Source organism: Salminus brasiliensis, chromosome 1 (genome assembly GCF_030463535.1).
Source record: "Salminus brasiliensis chromosome 1, fSalBra1.hap2, whole genome shotgun sequence".
In the NCBI taxonomy this organism is placed as follows: domain Eukaryota; kingdom Metazoa; phylum Chordata; class Actinopteri; order Characiformes; family Bryconidae; genus Salminus; species Salminus brasiliensis.
This window is the reverse complement of record NC_132878.1, coordinates 78,910,613-78,927,219: the sequence shown is the minus strand read 5'-3', so window position 1 is coordinate 78,927,219 and position 16,607 is coordinate 78,910,613. Positions and strand designations below refer to the sequence as shown.

The window sequence follows — 16,607 nt, the reverse complement described above, 5'->3', positions numbered from 1 at the left end:
TAATGCCTTAGAAGACGAACAAAGCCCCTCCATATGCATTACCACTTCCTACCTACTGTTTAACCCTTAAAAGCTGCAGTTGTCACTGGTGAAACAAGAACCACTAGTGTGGTTTCATTGTATATGTTGACCCCACACTTGATTCTTCACCACTGTACTGACAATCAGGGATTACTCTAGTGATTAGCATGGCATTACCCTTGTGACAAGTGGAGTGTTACTCCAGTGACAAGCAAGGTATTTCCCCCGTGATAAGCTGAGCGTGACCCCAGTGACAAGTAGAGTATTACACCCTTGACAAGCAAGGTATTTCCTCCGTGATAAGCAGGGTGTTACCCCAGTGTCAAGCAGGGTTCTAACCTAGTGTCAAGTAGGGTGTTACCCCAGTGACAGGAACAATGTTACCCCAGTAAGAAGCTGGGTTTACTACTGTAAAAAGCGAGATGTTACCCTAGTGACAAGCAGGCGTTTGGTGCCTATTCTTTTGAGAGCTTAAGTATTACATTTGAACATTTCAATAGTATAACATAATGTAAGCAGTAACTCTTGGCTTTTAAGAGTTAACTCAACATTCTCTCACTCTCTCACATTTTCTCCCGCTGTATTAAACGGATGACTTATCTGCCTACCATTTTGATAATGTCAGGCAGATGGAGAGAGTGAACGGAGGACAGCGCGAGGAGGCTTATTGCACTCGTTTGGGGCGTCTCACGTGTTTCCTGCTCTAAGCCTTTCTTCTCTTCATTTGAATCCTCTCTCTCTCTCTCTTTTTCTGTATCTCTTTGTCTCTCTCTCTCTCTCTGTTTCCTCACTTGTAGCACTTCATCACTATTAATCACAGCTGTTGATGTGTCTGTCTCTCGATTAACCTATTCAGCCTGCCTCATGATTGGAGAGGGCTCGAGATTTCAGTGCTTGGAGAGGATCACTCGTGCATTTCTGAACTACTGTGCTGGTCAAAAGTTTGGACACTTGAGTAAAAGTTTGGACCTTGAGTAAACTAGAAACAAAACAATTTTGGACCATAATTCTTTCTATTTAATGTGCACTACCTAAATGTGGATAGACCTGATTGATTGGATAGTTTAATTAAAAAGCTTCTCCTTAAATTGTTCAAATTAGTTTTTTGGACAAATTTATGTGGCTCTTCATGAAGCTGCTGAAGAGAATGCCAAGAGTGCTTAAAGTTAAGAGAGAAGGGCTATTCTAAGAATCTGTAGGCCCAGACACAGCAAGCCACCAAAGACAAACTGGCATCATTCAAGGCCAATTGATGATCGTTTCAGTCAGCGTACTGTTGCCTCACGTCTCCTGTAAAAATTTACACTCGAAAACCCGAGCCCAGGCTTCGGCTGTCGTCCACAAGGTGCCGGAGTAGGCAGCGCTTTATCTTATGAGACAATCCAAACGGCAGGAAGAGTTCACATACCCACAGCAGTGATAAAACTGTTGTCTTTGTGCAATCATATTCTCACTGCAATGGTTCCACAACTGGTGTGAATCCTTCACAGAAGAGTAGAGGCTGCTCCTGCCACTCAGATTTTGGCTTAACAAACAAGTTATTCAGGGCATGCATACTATGACTGGGGATGGGCTGGAAATCTGCTTACCAAATATAACCAATACACAAATGTTAGCACTATGCTAGCTATATATGTTTTGAGAAAATGTAGTTGGGCTGATCTGCAGCTCAACCAACACCAGGACGACCCTATACCCCTCAACATTGTGCTTGGTGACCATAGGCTCATGTGTGTGGCTGTTTCATATGCCACGGTATTCTTTGCGTGGAAGGCTCATATTTCTCTCCGTAACGAGCCTGTTGTGTCGAAGATGCATCTGTTGTGTTTCTTGCATTGTGGGTAATGGACCTCGCTCGTATTTGTGCCAAAGATGTTAAATGTGTCATGTCATGTAGGTAATCTATCCTGAATGTGTGCGTGTGTGTCAGTGATTGTGCCGTTGGAGCATTAGTCAGGCGCGGAGATGGCATTTCAAAAGGTGCAAATCTCAGCCAGCAGTGATGGGGCCGACCTCAAACTCATCTCAGGGAGCGTCTCCCATCAATTAGATCATGCAGCAGAACCTGAGCGTGTGAATGTCAACCATAGAGCAGATAAATGGATCATAAACAGTGCAGTGAGGAAGTTTGGATCCGGCATTTAGGAGTTTCAAATAAACCTTTTCAGTTGAGTCATAAAGAGTTTGTAGATAAAGATCAATATATCAGTGCATTTCTTAGAGACCCCCAGGTGGTAAACATATAATATGTTATGTTGTTGAATATAGACAGTATCATTTTATACACTTATGCTGGATCTTCTACAGCTTTCTGAGTCTAAGAATTTAGTGTCGCTAAAATTGCAAAACCTGACAAGAAAATTTGGAATTACTCTGAGCATCACCAAATTTCGGACTCAGTTTTTACCAAAATATTTCAAATAATCTTCACACAAACACAATGAATTCCAGGCTTATTACATCTTACAGCTTATTATTTAGTAATAAAAAAATAATAATTGTTCTTAGGGACCCCCACATGGTCAACATCTTTGCTGGCTGTGTGTTCTGCTAGAGAAAAAAACAGTTGCTGCCATGTAATATTAAAAAAAAGGGGGTCTTAATCAAACTATTTTTAAAAAGGTTCTTTAACCCTTTAAAACCTGTATCTAGACCCACATTATATTACTATCATAACTTGCATCACTTTAAAAGGCCCTAAAATAAAATCCTGAGGCACCCCTCAGAATCTGGGGAATTAAACAGCTAGTAAATAACTAATAATTTGCTCTTCAGGATTAATATCTAAATTATTAACCCAGGCTTTAGGTTAAAAAGCCATGTAAATAACTATATATATACATATATGTAGAATTATCACACACACACACATACACAATGAGGGAAATCCTATATGAAGATCCATATCGCTGCAATATTTCTGTATCATAAGAGAGAGAAAGCAAGAGAGAGAGAGAGAGAGAGAGAGAATGAGAAAGAAAATGAGAGAGAGAAAAGAAGAATGAGAGATGGAGATGAGAGGAAGACATACAGAAAATACCCCTCAGCAGTGTGTGAGGTTATTTCACAGCTCTGTTAGATTACCTGGGCAGGACCGGATGGCTCTCCAGCAGCTTTTATTATGCTAAGATGATTACGCGGGAGAATTTGCATGAGTATCCAGTGAGAAAGCTGGCTGAGGTCAGAATGACTGCAGTCCTCCCAGCAAGACAGAAACACAGAGAATGAGGAAATTTGTAAAAAGTGACGACGGATGCCAGAGTGGCATCCAGATGTTTTCAGTGAAACTAATATCATTCACAATAATTCTATTAGTCTGAATGAACCAGTACTTAAATGAGACACAACAGTCCAAACTGAATTTAAAATCCAAACTGAAAGCTCGAGGAACACAATCCATTTCAGATATACACCATAATTTCTCATATTAATAAATACATTTTGTTTACATTCAAAACTTATAACATTGAAATATTGTAATCTAGACACTCTCCAAGATAATTTAGATTTTTTATATTTGCAATATAAATATATCAAATATTTGGAGGAACAGTTTAATTGAATATAATTTATTATATTGTTTAACATTTTTATACATCTTTAAACATCCAGGCCTTTTGGATGTTGATGGATCTTCTACAGCTTTCTGAGTCTAAGAATTTAGTGTTGCTAAAATGCCTAAACCTGACAAGAAAATTTGGAATTACTCTGAGCATCACCAAATTTTGCACACAATTTAAAAATATATTAAAATATAAAAAATAATCTTAAAACAAAGACAGTTCCTAAATGTAAAATAATATTGAACTTGGATGTGTGCATTGCTGTGCACCATGTTTGCTAATGGTTCAAACATAATCACATTAACCTCTGAACACAAGGCACATACTAAATGATGCCAATTTATAGAAGTTTCTACACTGTAGCTACAAATTCATTTTAGTAGTTAGTAGTTCGTAGTAGTTGCTGATTAATTCATGACAATTGGAGAATAATTTCTAGTAGTTATCAAGTATCTTATAGTTGTTATTAGATAATGTCTAGAAATTAAGGAGTCATTTATAGTTGTTATTGAATAATTTGTAGTAAAATATATACTTTTACTGAAACATTTCATATTGGTTACTAAATAATTTATGATAGTAATAAAATATGTTACAGTAGTCACAAAACAATTGTAGATACTACTAAAACATACTAGTTGCACAATAATACATAGTAGCTACAGAATAATTTATAGTTACTGAATAATCTATAGCAATTCAACAGTAATCTGTAGTAGCTACTGGGTAGTTAATAATAATTAATGAATAGTTCAAAGTAGTTATTGAATAGGTCATTGTAGTTACTAAATAGTTAATAGTAGTTAATGAATAGTTTATAGCAGTTGATGTGTCTTAAGATTAATGGTCATGAATTCACTGGCAGCACAACATGATTGATATGTTCTTTTATTCTATAACAAAAATTCTGATCAAAACTTTCAAATAGTACCACTTTGCTCTTTGTAATTATTTTATTATGGCTTGGTGATTGATCAGATGCAGGTCTTGTTTTGTGGACCAGATAAGGATAAGTTCCCCTTTTGAGTCTTGATTAAGAGTTTTTCCGTGCCTCTGTCAAAAGAAGCTCAAACTAGGGTTTAAAGCTTCTTTGTGCCAACACCCATCATGAAAAGCACTGTACAAATAAAATTAAATGAAAACAAAATATAATATAGAAAAAAATCTGAAAAGTATATAATTCCTTTACATATTTATAGTGTCATTTATTGACATCAAAACAATTCGAGAAAAAAATCATAAGCACAAACTCAAACCTGTCGATACAGAATGTCAATTATGTGTTTTGATTACGTAATTGTGTATGTATTTGCATAATTGCATTTCATTAAGGTAGATAAACAACTGCAATAACTCTGTAGTTGCCTGTAGTTTGACTGTGGGATATGTGTTTGTGTGCTTTGCAGTTTGGTGTCTTATACTCATACATTAAGACATGTCTGCCTGTATTTTGTCTGATCATGTGTGTGTGTAGGAGATCATTGTGTCATGGCTCAGAAGCAGACAGTGCACATTACTCGTACTGACGTGACACTGATGTGTGAAAAGCTAAACTGATTCTCATCTGCACGCACTACTTCTGTCTCCATCTGATTTACTGACTGAGCCTTATCCTCCCTGTCACTCCAGCACTACAGCCACTGCAGATATAAAAGTGTGTGTGTGTGTGTGTGTGCATGGGGGTAATCCATCATGGGCATGGTGCTTTGTCATCTTGCCACAGGCACCTTAGGGACCTGGAGCAACCACACACACACACACACACACACACACACACTTCAACACATTTACACACTTCTTCATTAAAAGAAAGTCATGTGCTACAAAAATCCATAGATTTTCTTGTTCCTATGTTGTTAACTCTTGCAAGTTACGCTGTAGTTTACAGAAGTGTTCCTCACTGTTTAAGAGGTAGTAGAAATAAGACAGAAATAAGACCTAATAAGACCTAAAGGTTCAAAGCATTATTCAGGTACTAGCCTGTCTGATGTCACAAAATCTAACATTTACATATGTCTGTTGTTTTAGCCTATAAAAAGTTTAGCTTGTTGAAGTTATAAGATGTGTTCAGTTAGGAATATTATTTGAGTGAGGGGAAAATAATTTTTGATGGGGAATAGCATGTAGATTCTAAGCAGTGCTGAGTTTTCCATGGCTACATAAGACACAGCAGAAAGACTATATTATCGCTGTCATGCAAAACCCTTGTACCACCAAAATGACAACTTTACAAGAGATTATTCAACAGTTAGTACCGACCTCACAGTCTGATTGGTTGGGGAGCATTCTATCCATGCTGATAGTTGTGATAACAGCACGGCTTGTTTAGAGTAATTTCCAGTCACACCAAGACCATGCTCCTATCTCTGTAAATGAGGAGAGACCAGACTACTCGAAACTGAAGGTGAAATTAGCATTTCAAAAACATATTTTAAAAAACAAAATGAATATTTTAAGCGTTCTGCTCTGGCAAAGATCTCCATGTCGAGAGGATGCTTTCCTCATGAACACATCATCATTCCCCACTCCTCCTGGCATAACCAGTAAACGTATTGGCTCTTTTTATTAAAAGGCGGGACTTTATTTGTAAACAGACGCTAACTCCTATTCATATTTCAACCAGTGTCCGTTCTCCTCATAAATAATGTCACTTGACAGTTCTATGGCTCTATCTGTACCATAAAAGATTAGCCTTATAGGATCAGCAGTTATCTTAGACTGCGTACAGGGCTTCACAGGTACCTTAACACAACTTCACTTGGTGGAGTCCTGGTGTTTTTGGAATTGTTACCTAGGCACAGCCATAAATCATTTTTGGTGGAAGGAACTGACAGTGTTAAATCATGTTCAGTAAAAATTCAGGGCTTTTTTTATTTATTTTGCTTTATTTTATTAAAACTGTTGCATAAAAGCAATAAAACACTTGAGGCCATGAATACTATCACAGCAGTGATGATCTACGGCACTCCCCTTCGGCTCCTGCTTGCGACCAAATGACAGCAGTGATGTAATTTGCAATAACACACTCAGTCTCATGTTCTTTCGCTTAAAGGAAAAACCTTTTAACTTGCAATAGAAGTCAGTGTAAAAACTTTTTATTCCAAGTAATTTTTGAGCATTTCTGTTGGTCCATCATGAAATTTTGACACATTATAAAGAATTTCACATTATGTCAAAAAGCAAAAAATGTGAGAAATGGAAATACAAGTTTCTTATGTAAATAGACCACTTTAAGTGACATCATAAAAACAGCTAACTCGAAATGGGCCGCATTTAAGCTACTTTTACTTATATTACATAAAGTAAGTCTAGGCAACCTGATGCACAAAGTACAACATCAGAATCAGAACATCAGAATACTGCCTTAATTTAGACCTAAAAAAAAAAAGTTCCTGTCTGCCTACAGTTGTGATGGTAATGTTTCCCCTGTATAATGGGGTGAGTGTGACAGTTCTCTGTGTGAAGTGAGTAATACATTCTGGTCTTGTATAAGCTGGCAGTACAGATCCTCCATGTTCTATTTATACGCATCACTTTATACTGGGCTAACACAAAGGTCCGCCTCCACCCACTCGCTTACACCTCTGCAGATAAAGAGCTAGCACATAGCCAGGTGCTGAATATTCATCTGCTGTGTATTTTTGTGTGTGTGTGTGTCTGTGTGTGTGTCTGTGAGAGCTAGAGAAAGTACCGTATATGTGCATATTAGAGAGAGAGCGAGAGAGAGAAGTAGAGAGAGATTGGTGTGTGTTAGGCAGTTTGCGTGTGTGTTAGTCAAATAGAGAGAGTGGGGCAACCAAACACACACAGTTCAGTCATTACTGTCATTTCCCACCTCTTTAGTCACTGTCAGTTGTGCTTTATACCCCAGTTCCTCAGAGAAGCTGAACAGTAGTGAGTCCCTCTTTTAGGTTTTCAGGGCTTATATCCTACATTCTTTTTTCTCCTGAGATCCACATACAACATTTGAATGGTTTGATTTACCAAAGTCAGCTCATAGACCATTTTACATGCTTATAGAATTCAACAGTTTTTGTTACTGTAGCCTTAAGGCTGATACACTGTATGTAAGTGTTCTCTGTTCTGATTGACCATCCTGATTTCCGGAGAAACTCCTCCTCACAACATCTACATTCAACGGTACAGCTAAGCTGCTGTGGGTTCATCAGGCTGATTTTTCTGTATATGGACTGTGTGGACTGATGAGTGGATGGTACATTTGGAAACTACCATTGATAATTATGCCAGTTTTGCAAGCTACATTGTTGCTGAAGCATATACAGGGCCCATCTCCTAGATATATGTATATATTTTTTTTTCTCCAGATATGACATTTGGGTGAGTTTATGTGCCAAAATCCTTTTGAATAAACAAGGCTATTTTTGTTACTGTACCTTTAAGACTGATACATGTGTATGAATTGTTTCTGTATTGTGCCTGATTGGGTGTATATACTAAGTTGATTGAGTATCATTTTTTATATGTGACTGTATTGACTGGGAAGCAAAATACATTTTACTAAAATATATGTTTAAAATATTTTATACTCAATCAAACTCTTAATTCAGAAATACAAGAAAACTGGCTTTTTTTCTGATATGGAGCTTTTAACATAAACATAATGAATATGACTGTATCTTTCTGAACACATAATTATTGAGTTAATCCTTGATTCTTTAGGAAATTATTGAATAGTTCAATAATTTCCTAATATATCAAGGATTAACTCAATAATTCAATTATTTAAAACATTAATTAACATGAGTTATGTATATATTTATGATATATATATGATATATATATATATACAGTCATGCCCGAAAGTATTCATACCCCTGTCAAAGTTTGACTTAAATTTACTTTTATTTAACCAGAAATTATATTTTTGCCTGGAAATGACACAGGCATCTCCCAGGAGATAACACGATGATGTACAAGAGGCATCATTGTGGGAAAAAATATTTCTCAGCTTTTATACACATTTGAACAAAAAGTGGCATGTCCAAAATTATTCATACCCTTCTCAATAATTAATAGAAAAGCCTTTATTGGCTATTACAGCAATCAAACGCTTCCTGTAATTGCTGACCAGCTTTTTGCATGTCTCCACTGGTATTTTTGCCCATTCATCTTTAGTGATGAGCTCCAACTCTTTGAGGTTCGAGGGTCTCCTTGCCATCACCCTGATCTTTAGCTCCCTCCACAGATCCTCAATTGGATTCAAGTCAGGACTCTGGCTGGGCCACTGCAAAACATTAATGTTTTTGTCTGCTAACCATTTCTTCACCACTTTGGCTGTGTGTTTTGGGTTGTTGTCGTGCTGAAATGTCCACCGGTTCCCAAGGCCAAGTTTCTCTGCAGACTGCCTGATGTTGTTGTTGAGAATCTTGATGTATTGCTCTTTTTTCATGGTGCCATTTACTGCGATCAAGTTCCCTGGTCCATTGGCTGAAAAACACCCCCAAAACATTAGGTTCCCACCACCATGTTTGACAGTGGGGATGGTGTTCTTAGGGTTGAAGGCTTCTCCTTTTTCACGCCAAATGGTGCACACATCATTGTGGCCAAACAATTCAATTTTTGTTTCATCTGACCATAAAACAGAACACCAGAAGTCTTCTTCTTTGTCCAGATGAGCATTTGCAAAGGTCAAGCAGGCTTTTGTGTGCCTTTTCTGGAGAAGTGGTGTCCTCCTTGGCCTGCGTCCGTGGAACCCAGCAGTGTGCAGTGTCCGTTGAACTGTCTGCCTTGAGATGTCGCCACCAGCAGAGTCCAGATTCACCAGGATGGCCTTGGTGGTGATCCTTGGATTTTTCTTCACCTCTCTCACTATTTTCCTGGCCAGCACAGGTGTCACTTTTGGCTTCCGACCACATCTTCTGAGATTTTCCACAGTGCGGAACTTCTTGTATTTTTTAATAATACTTTGCACTGTAGCCACTGGAACTTGAAAACATTTTGATATGGCTTTATAGCCCTTTCCTGACTTGTGAGTGGCCACAATGCACAGCCGCAGGTCCTTAGTGAGCTCCTTTGTCTTAGCCATGACTGTCCACAAACCAACTGCAGAGAGCTGCTGTTTTTCTCCTGTTGAGTTGATTAAAACAGCTGTTCCCAATGAATCAGGGTAATTAGGATGCTTTAAAACAGCTTGGACTATTTGGAATGGTATAGAACTTTGGATTTTCCCATATACTGTGACAGTTTTCAAAGGGTATGAATAATTTTGGACATGCCACTTTTTGTTCAAATGTGTATAAAAGCTGAGAAATACTTTTTCCCACAATGATGCCTCTTGTACATCATCATGTTATCTCCTGGGAGATGCCTGTGTCGTTTCAAGGCAAAAATATAACTTCTGGTTAAATAAAAGTAAATTTAAGTCAAACTTTGCCAGGGGTATGAATACTTTCGGGCATGACTGTATATATATATAAAATATTGCATACATGTATTGTTTTACACTAATACCCATTAAAAGTCCTCCAGTTGCCTTTTTAGAGTTAGGAGTGTTTTTGTATGGCAGTGACAACATACTTTCATTATGATCTATGCTAACTGTCCAGAATTGCCACCCTCACACTCCTGGTAGTGACTGTGTCTGTGTGTATATTTCTGTGTTTGAGCAGAACTATGGGCTGGAGACGGAGAATCTAAAGACCCTCTCGCACAAGCTGAATGCCTCCGCCAAGAACCTACAAAACTTCATTACGGGCCGCCGGCGAAGCGGTCACTATGATGGTCGCACCACCCGCAAACTGCCCAACGACTTCCTCACCTCTGTAGTAGACCTCATCGCTGCCGCCAAGAGCCTGCTGGCTTGGCTGGATAGGTTAGTCTTGCAAAGAGCTACACTGACCAGCACACATATACATATATAAAGGCTCTATATACACTGTATAAAAAAGTATAACAAAAACAAGCTAATAAAATGTATAGACTGTACATTTCGATAAACTGCATGTCCTATTATTAACTGTACATTACATATTATTAACTGTAGTTACAACCCTTTCTGGTTGTAACCCTGCAACTATATGGGTGAATTCCATATGATCATGAAAAAGCTGATTAGCACTGGAAATATAAACAAACTAGCTGTGTCAGTTCTGACAGACTAATTAATTTGCTCAGCCCAAATTTGATGAATTTATTATTAGTTAAATGTTTACATACTGTAATATTGTAACAACCCACCGGGGGGCTGTAGCCCACAGGTTGAAAACCGTGACACTACAGTATTTCCCAGTAATGTATTCGCTACTGTTTACACAAGACCAGATACATTTGTTGGGAACAGTGCATGTGTGAAGGGGGCTTAACCGCTTATTGCAAAAAGGCTTATTACACATTAACTACATGCACTTCTGTACAAACTGGTGGGGTTATTTCTTGGTAATAGAAGTTTGTTATAACACTTTGGGCCCTCGGCTGTTTAAGGGGTTAATGCAAGACATTCTGGACCTGATATAGCTTTCTGGGAATTATCTACATCTCTGTCCATCATAATGCATGACTAAGCTGGATGACCAGCAGGACCAAGTGAAATGCCACATACACTATGCTGATCAAGTATAGGGTTGCTGCTCACCAGTATAGGGTATGTTTCCGGCTGCATGACCAGCTCTTCAATCACCATGACATTCAAAAACTTGCTTAGACCATCTGAAACTGAAAATCTTGCTAAAAAATATAGTTTAGTCAAAACACTGGATCTCAGTAAACACATTTTTCATTTATTTGCTACACAAATCTAACAAATATGTAAAGTTTGTAAAGTAAAATAGAATAGGTAGGGTCTATTTAACCATTAAGCTAAAGTTATAATGCCTAATCAAAATGGCTGTCCCATGGCTGTTCAGGATTTGAGTTGTGTTAGACCAAATCACACCAATTTGTCTGCACCAAATGCATTTTAGAGCAAAATGAGATTAGTGACAGTGTACATCGAGTGTTTGTTAGCAGGATTAGCCTAGCATCTTCTGTTCTAAAATAATAAAGCAGTGTTCAGATATCAGACATATCATGTCTGATTGACTTCATCTGACTTCATCTTCAATCATATTAATTCAGTTATTTTCGGAACTATACCTTTAACTCAGGTCTGTGCCTGTAGTGACCGGTATAGAGGAGAAAGCTCCCATGAATGTTTGCTCAAAGGCTCCAAACCCAACCATTGCGGCGGAACTTTTACTGGGTGAATGATTTCTAGTCAGATCAAGCAATTTTTAGATCAGTTGCTTAATTAATTGGTTTAAAAGTAATTTAATCTAAACACTCCACCCCCCTCACAGAAATTAATTCAAAGACAAAATACATATTTGCATGAGTGGAACACCCCCTGGGAGGTTGAAATGGGAAGGCGAACTCACAGGACCTGTGGGCTGAAGTTTAGGACGGCTTTGCGGTTGGTGCGTTGAGCTCTGGAGGAGAAAGGAGGATACGGGGTGAAGGTGGATGCAAAATTGTTCATCACGAGAGTGGAGGGAATATATAGGGCTGAGGAGGAGGAGCTCAGGGTGTGGTCCATCTCCCAAAATGTAGTTATGTCATAACTCCACTTATACTCTTTGACTCAGCACGCGTTTTTGAAACACACATTTGGCCAGGCAGCCATATCGTCTTTTTTTTCTCTGTGCTTAGATCTATCTAATGTATTCATCCTCCATGTGGATGTCGATTACGGAGCCACGCTCGCATAGTGTGCATTTGGCTTAAGACTTCGGGCCAAATGGCGTAAATGTAAATGTAGTGTACACTGAGCGTGTATTACTCAGAGCACCTAGTCACAAACAATTTTAGTAAGCTAAACTGTATCGATGCCTCAGGCTGTTTACCAGCATCCTCCTCATGTTAATCATCTCCCCACATAACTATTCATAGCAAGTGAGTGATTCGAGGTAGGAGTCTGCTGGAAGAAATAAATATTGAATTGAAGGCATAGCTCAGATCAATGTTTCCCATCCTTGGTTTTGGCGTAGCACACCTGTTTTCCGCTAATTAGCTGATTATCAGGCCTTTCACAAGCTAATGAAGCGATTTAGAGTTGGGGGGGAGAAAGGCCAAACTGAGCAGGGGTTCTCCAGGGCTGGTGTTGGGAAACACCACCTTAAGTAATGGATTTACACGTTGTAGTTTTGGTCCTTATTAGCCAGATGGAGAAGCTCTTGACTTGTGGGATTGATGCACGTCAGTGTTTTCAATTTCATTACCATGACCCCCCCTACCCCTCCCCAGGTGACTTCTTAATGAGCTAACATTGATTGGATGGTAATCATTAGAGTACCCTTGATTAACTTGAATGAGGATTTGATTGGAGGCTGATTCATCAGTGCAGAAGCTAATGGAAGGTTTCTCGTTCTTTTTTTCGCTCACCTGCTTTAGACGAGAAGTGTTTTTTAGGAGGATGTTTTAGGTCAGGTTCTTGGCTCTGGGGTGTAGAATCTGCCCGGTCATCCTATTATGCGAAGTGACAGCATACAAATTCTAAATGCCACACACACTTTGTGCTGCGTCACGGGATTTATGCGGCTGTATTTAGTAGCGGAGGTTGTGCCGGGTCTTTTTGCATGATGTGTTTGTGTGTATGTGCGCATTATTGACCACGCAAACACAACTATGTTGATCTGTTTCTTATGTAACATGCATGAGCAATCAGGCACTAAGATGAGTTAGAAACACTTACGTAACTCAGGGAAGTTCTCTCGCTATCTCCCTCTCTCTTTCTCTCATTATAATTCGCTGTCTCTTTCATGGCTTGCTGCCTGATCTGTCCGCTTGTCATGTTTCCTTGTAGTGTAAAAGGATGTCTTTATCCACAAAGATCTATTTTATTAATAATAACAGTAAGTTGCACCTTGATTCATACTTTATTCAAATGCACCTCAAAGTGCTCTCCGGTGCCATAAATGACAGAAAGGCGGTAAACCAAATAAAAGGTTGTCAAAAAGTATAATATGCTAATTTAATAAAAATGCAACCATTAAAGGGGCTCTTCAGCCAGACTAGGAGAACACTCCTGATAGATTTTGAAAGTGGAATTTCTTTAAAAACTACAACTGCCTTGGTGGGTTTTTGGAGGATGAGCTGTTTGAAATGTGGTGTATAGCTTGCTAACAGTACAAAAAATAAATCACTAATTGGCAAGTTTGGAAGGTTTTACCCAAACTGCAGGGCGGCCTGTACGGTTAGCCCAATCAGGGACCATCAGAGATTTGTCCATAGGTTTCATGTTGACCTCCCAAAAGGGTCTAAGATGAGGGGTTAAACATGGGCCCCATAAAATCTGGGTTGTACACTACAAATTGGACTCTTCTGAGATTAGGGTGGGCTATAATTATGGGGCTCATTTGGGAAGCCCAAATGGGTCCCAGTAACAACACGTGTTGTTCCACATTAAAAAAGCAGTCAAGACTGAAACACTGCTTGCTACTTCAGTGTGAATAGATAGGGCTAAACGTCTGTAGACTAACTAGCCAGGTAGATACTGTACACCGCTCATTCATTGTTTCTTCCAAAAAAAATTATCATGATTTTGTAATTGTCTCTACTGTCCAGGGAAGGCTTTCGATGACATTTCAAAAGCGTGATATTAGTGATATCAGGATGTTAGAGGATAACTACCCCACCTCATCCCTATCTTCCATGGGTGCATCTTAAAGAAGTTGAATGCATTTTTTAAAAGGGGTGTCCATAAACATTTGGACATATAGTGTACGTAAATGTGTTGAGATGTTGAATCACAAAAACAATCATTTCCAAACAAACTGTTTTTCTGAAGCTTAGGTTTTTTATTAACTGGTATTGTGAGCCAGGGCTTTAATGCATGCTATAGAGTGCTACTAAAATGCTACTGAAGAGTGCTACAGAAGAGTGCAACTGAAGAGTGCTACTCTGTGATAGACTGACTGGTGTGAAAGCCTTTGCGGTGGCTAACAGAGAAGGGGAGATAAGGAGAAAGGCCAAGGCAGGAAAGGCAGGATAATTGTGGGCTTTCTCCTGCTGAGTTTTCAGCAGGTGTGAAGTGAAAAGCCTTCAGTCTAGAACTCCCAGTGGGGATGAATCTCTAAGGTGTTGGCTAAAAGTGTGAGAACATGATGGGAATGAGATTTGGAAAGTGGCTGTGTTAAACAAAGAGCTTGCATTGTTTACCTGAATCTTCTAATAGCAGACTTTCATGACTTTTTGATTGAATTTTGGTGTCAATTCTCAAATATATGTCAAGGTTTGAGTTTCTTGTACAGGTATTCTGTATCCCTTCTCCCACCTTTAACACATTTTGATCTGTATTTACCCCATTTTAGTTTTCTCATTACTCCTTATTCTTACTCCCTACGTTTATTACTCTGAACATTTTTTCATCTGGCATGCTGGAGTGACTGAAGTTTTCTAAAGTCCACAAGGTTAACATGAGGACAATGCCTCAATGCAAGATTTATCCGCACTATAAACATGCTGACTGTTGTTAGATGGAATTGATTAATGGTAATGAATTACATTTAAAGACTATTTTGGATAGCTGATAATTAGGCTATTCATTGTGATGTACTGGCTTCTGTTTTTGTTACAATCTAACTTTGTCATTAGGAGTGAGTGTTATTCGATCTGTAGTTGGTGTTGGTCAAGTTATGTTTGGCCAGATGTTAAGTTTAGTTTAATTTTGTTGGGCTACAGTTGAAATTGGACGGAATTGTGTTGAGATACAGTCGGGTTCAGACAATTCTGTTGAGCTCCTGTTGAGTTAAGGCAGAATTTCTATGGGATACAGTCAGGTTCAGACAGATTTGTTGGGCTACAGCTGAGATCAGACAGAGTCATGTTGGGCTTCAGTCACTGGGCCATGCTCGGGCCCCAACAAAACGCAGGTCTTTGGGGGCTGAAGTCGAACTCAGACTCCAGTCAAGGTCAGACAGACTGTTTGTAGACAGTCAGGTATAGTTTTTTGGTTAGACTACGGTCAAGTTTAGAAATTTTGCTAGGCTACAGTACAGTTAAGAACGTTTTTTTTTCAGTCTGCAGTCACTTTTACAGAGAATTTTCCAAGCTTCCAAGCTATTTTTTTTTGGCTACAGTAGAGTTCAGAGGGAATTTTGTTACATATCCCAGCTGTAACCCTGATCAAAAATTCAGGCCTGATTAAAGCTGTGGTTTGAGCTTTAGCTGGCTGGCCTAGACACTTCCCCAGGGCTGTGTTCATCATCCTTGGAATGAGTACCCTCCAAACACCCAGCTTTGATGCCCTATCCCACGCCTCTCTGTCCAATAAAGACTCACTTGCTGCCCTCAAGCATGGCCAACCTCCAATCCAATCCTCTCTGATTCTGGCCCTGTGTGGATCGCTTATACGCATCCAACACAGCTGTCCAACTTCTTCAGATGAGTCCTCTCTTGAACTGAGCCCTGAATCAAGCTTGAGTAGAGTGGCCTAGATTTGGTTCCAGACACCAGGCTGGACAGTGCCAGGCTGGACAGTAGTGCACTCTGGGACGTACTGTGACCTGCTGACTAGAGGGGAATTCTGGCCAAATTCTGGTCACTGTCTGAATGATGAGGGCTTTGAGTTTTAATCTCCTAGTTCATTATGCATTATGGGCCACTGCCACAGCACAGTCAAGAAACAGGGTCACTGGCACTGAGGGGGAGGAGCTTGGGTCCCCTTGTTAATAGTGGCCTAATTAAGCTAATCAGCCTCATGTGTTCTTGCTAAAGTCAGTCCCTGGTGGAGCGGCTGTCTGCCCTGCAGACAGAGGGAAAGACAATGAAAGAATTAACAAAGTAATATGTTTTTGCTGTAAATCATTTTTTTCTAAAATTATAAAATCTAATATATATAGACAGAGAGAGAGATTTTTAAGCATTAAGCATAATTTTTTTTATTTCTATGTTTTATTGTTTCAGAATAACAGGAAAAAAGGGAATGATGAGCTATTGAACTCAATTGGAGCTAAAATACTGAAATCCTATTTTTTATTTTTCTGCTGTTTCATTTTAATTGGTTAACGTAAAGCACTTTGACTTACCTTG

General features: G+C 39.0%; 1 protein-coding gene across 8 annotated transcripts in view; it reads left to right on the top strand.

Moving 5' to 3' along the window:
- The window catches only part of cnksr2a (connector enhancer of kinase suppressor of Ras 2a), a 157,369-nt gene that overhangs the window by 33,912 nt on the left and 106,850 nt on the right, over positions 1-16,607 (top strand). For all 8 annotated transcript variants that reach the window (XM_072690210.1, XM_072690198.1, XM_072690195.1 and 5 more), the window contains exon 3: positions 10,214-10,416. In XM_072690210.1, coding sequence (XP_072546311.1) covers positions 10,214-10,416 — 203 coding nt within the window. The remainder of the gene's footprint in view (positions 1-10,213; positions 10,417-16,607) is intronic.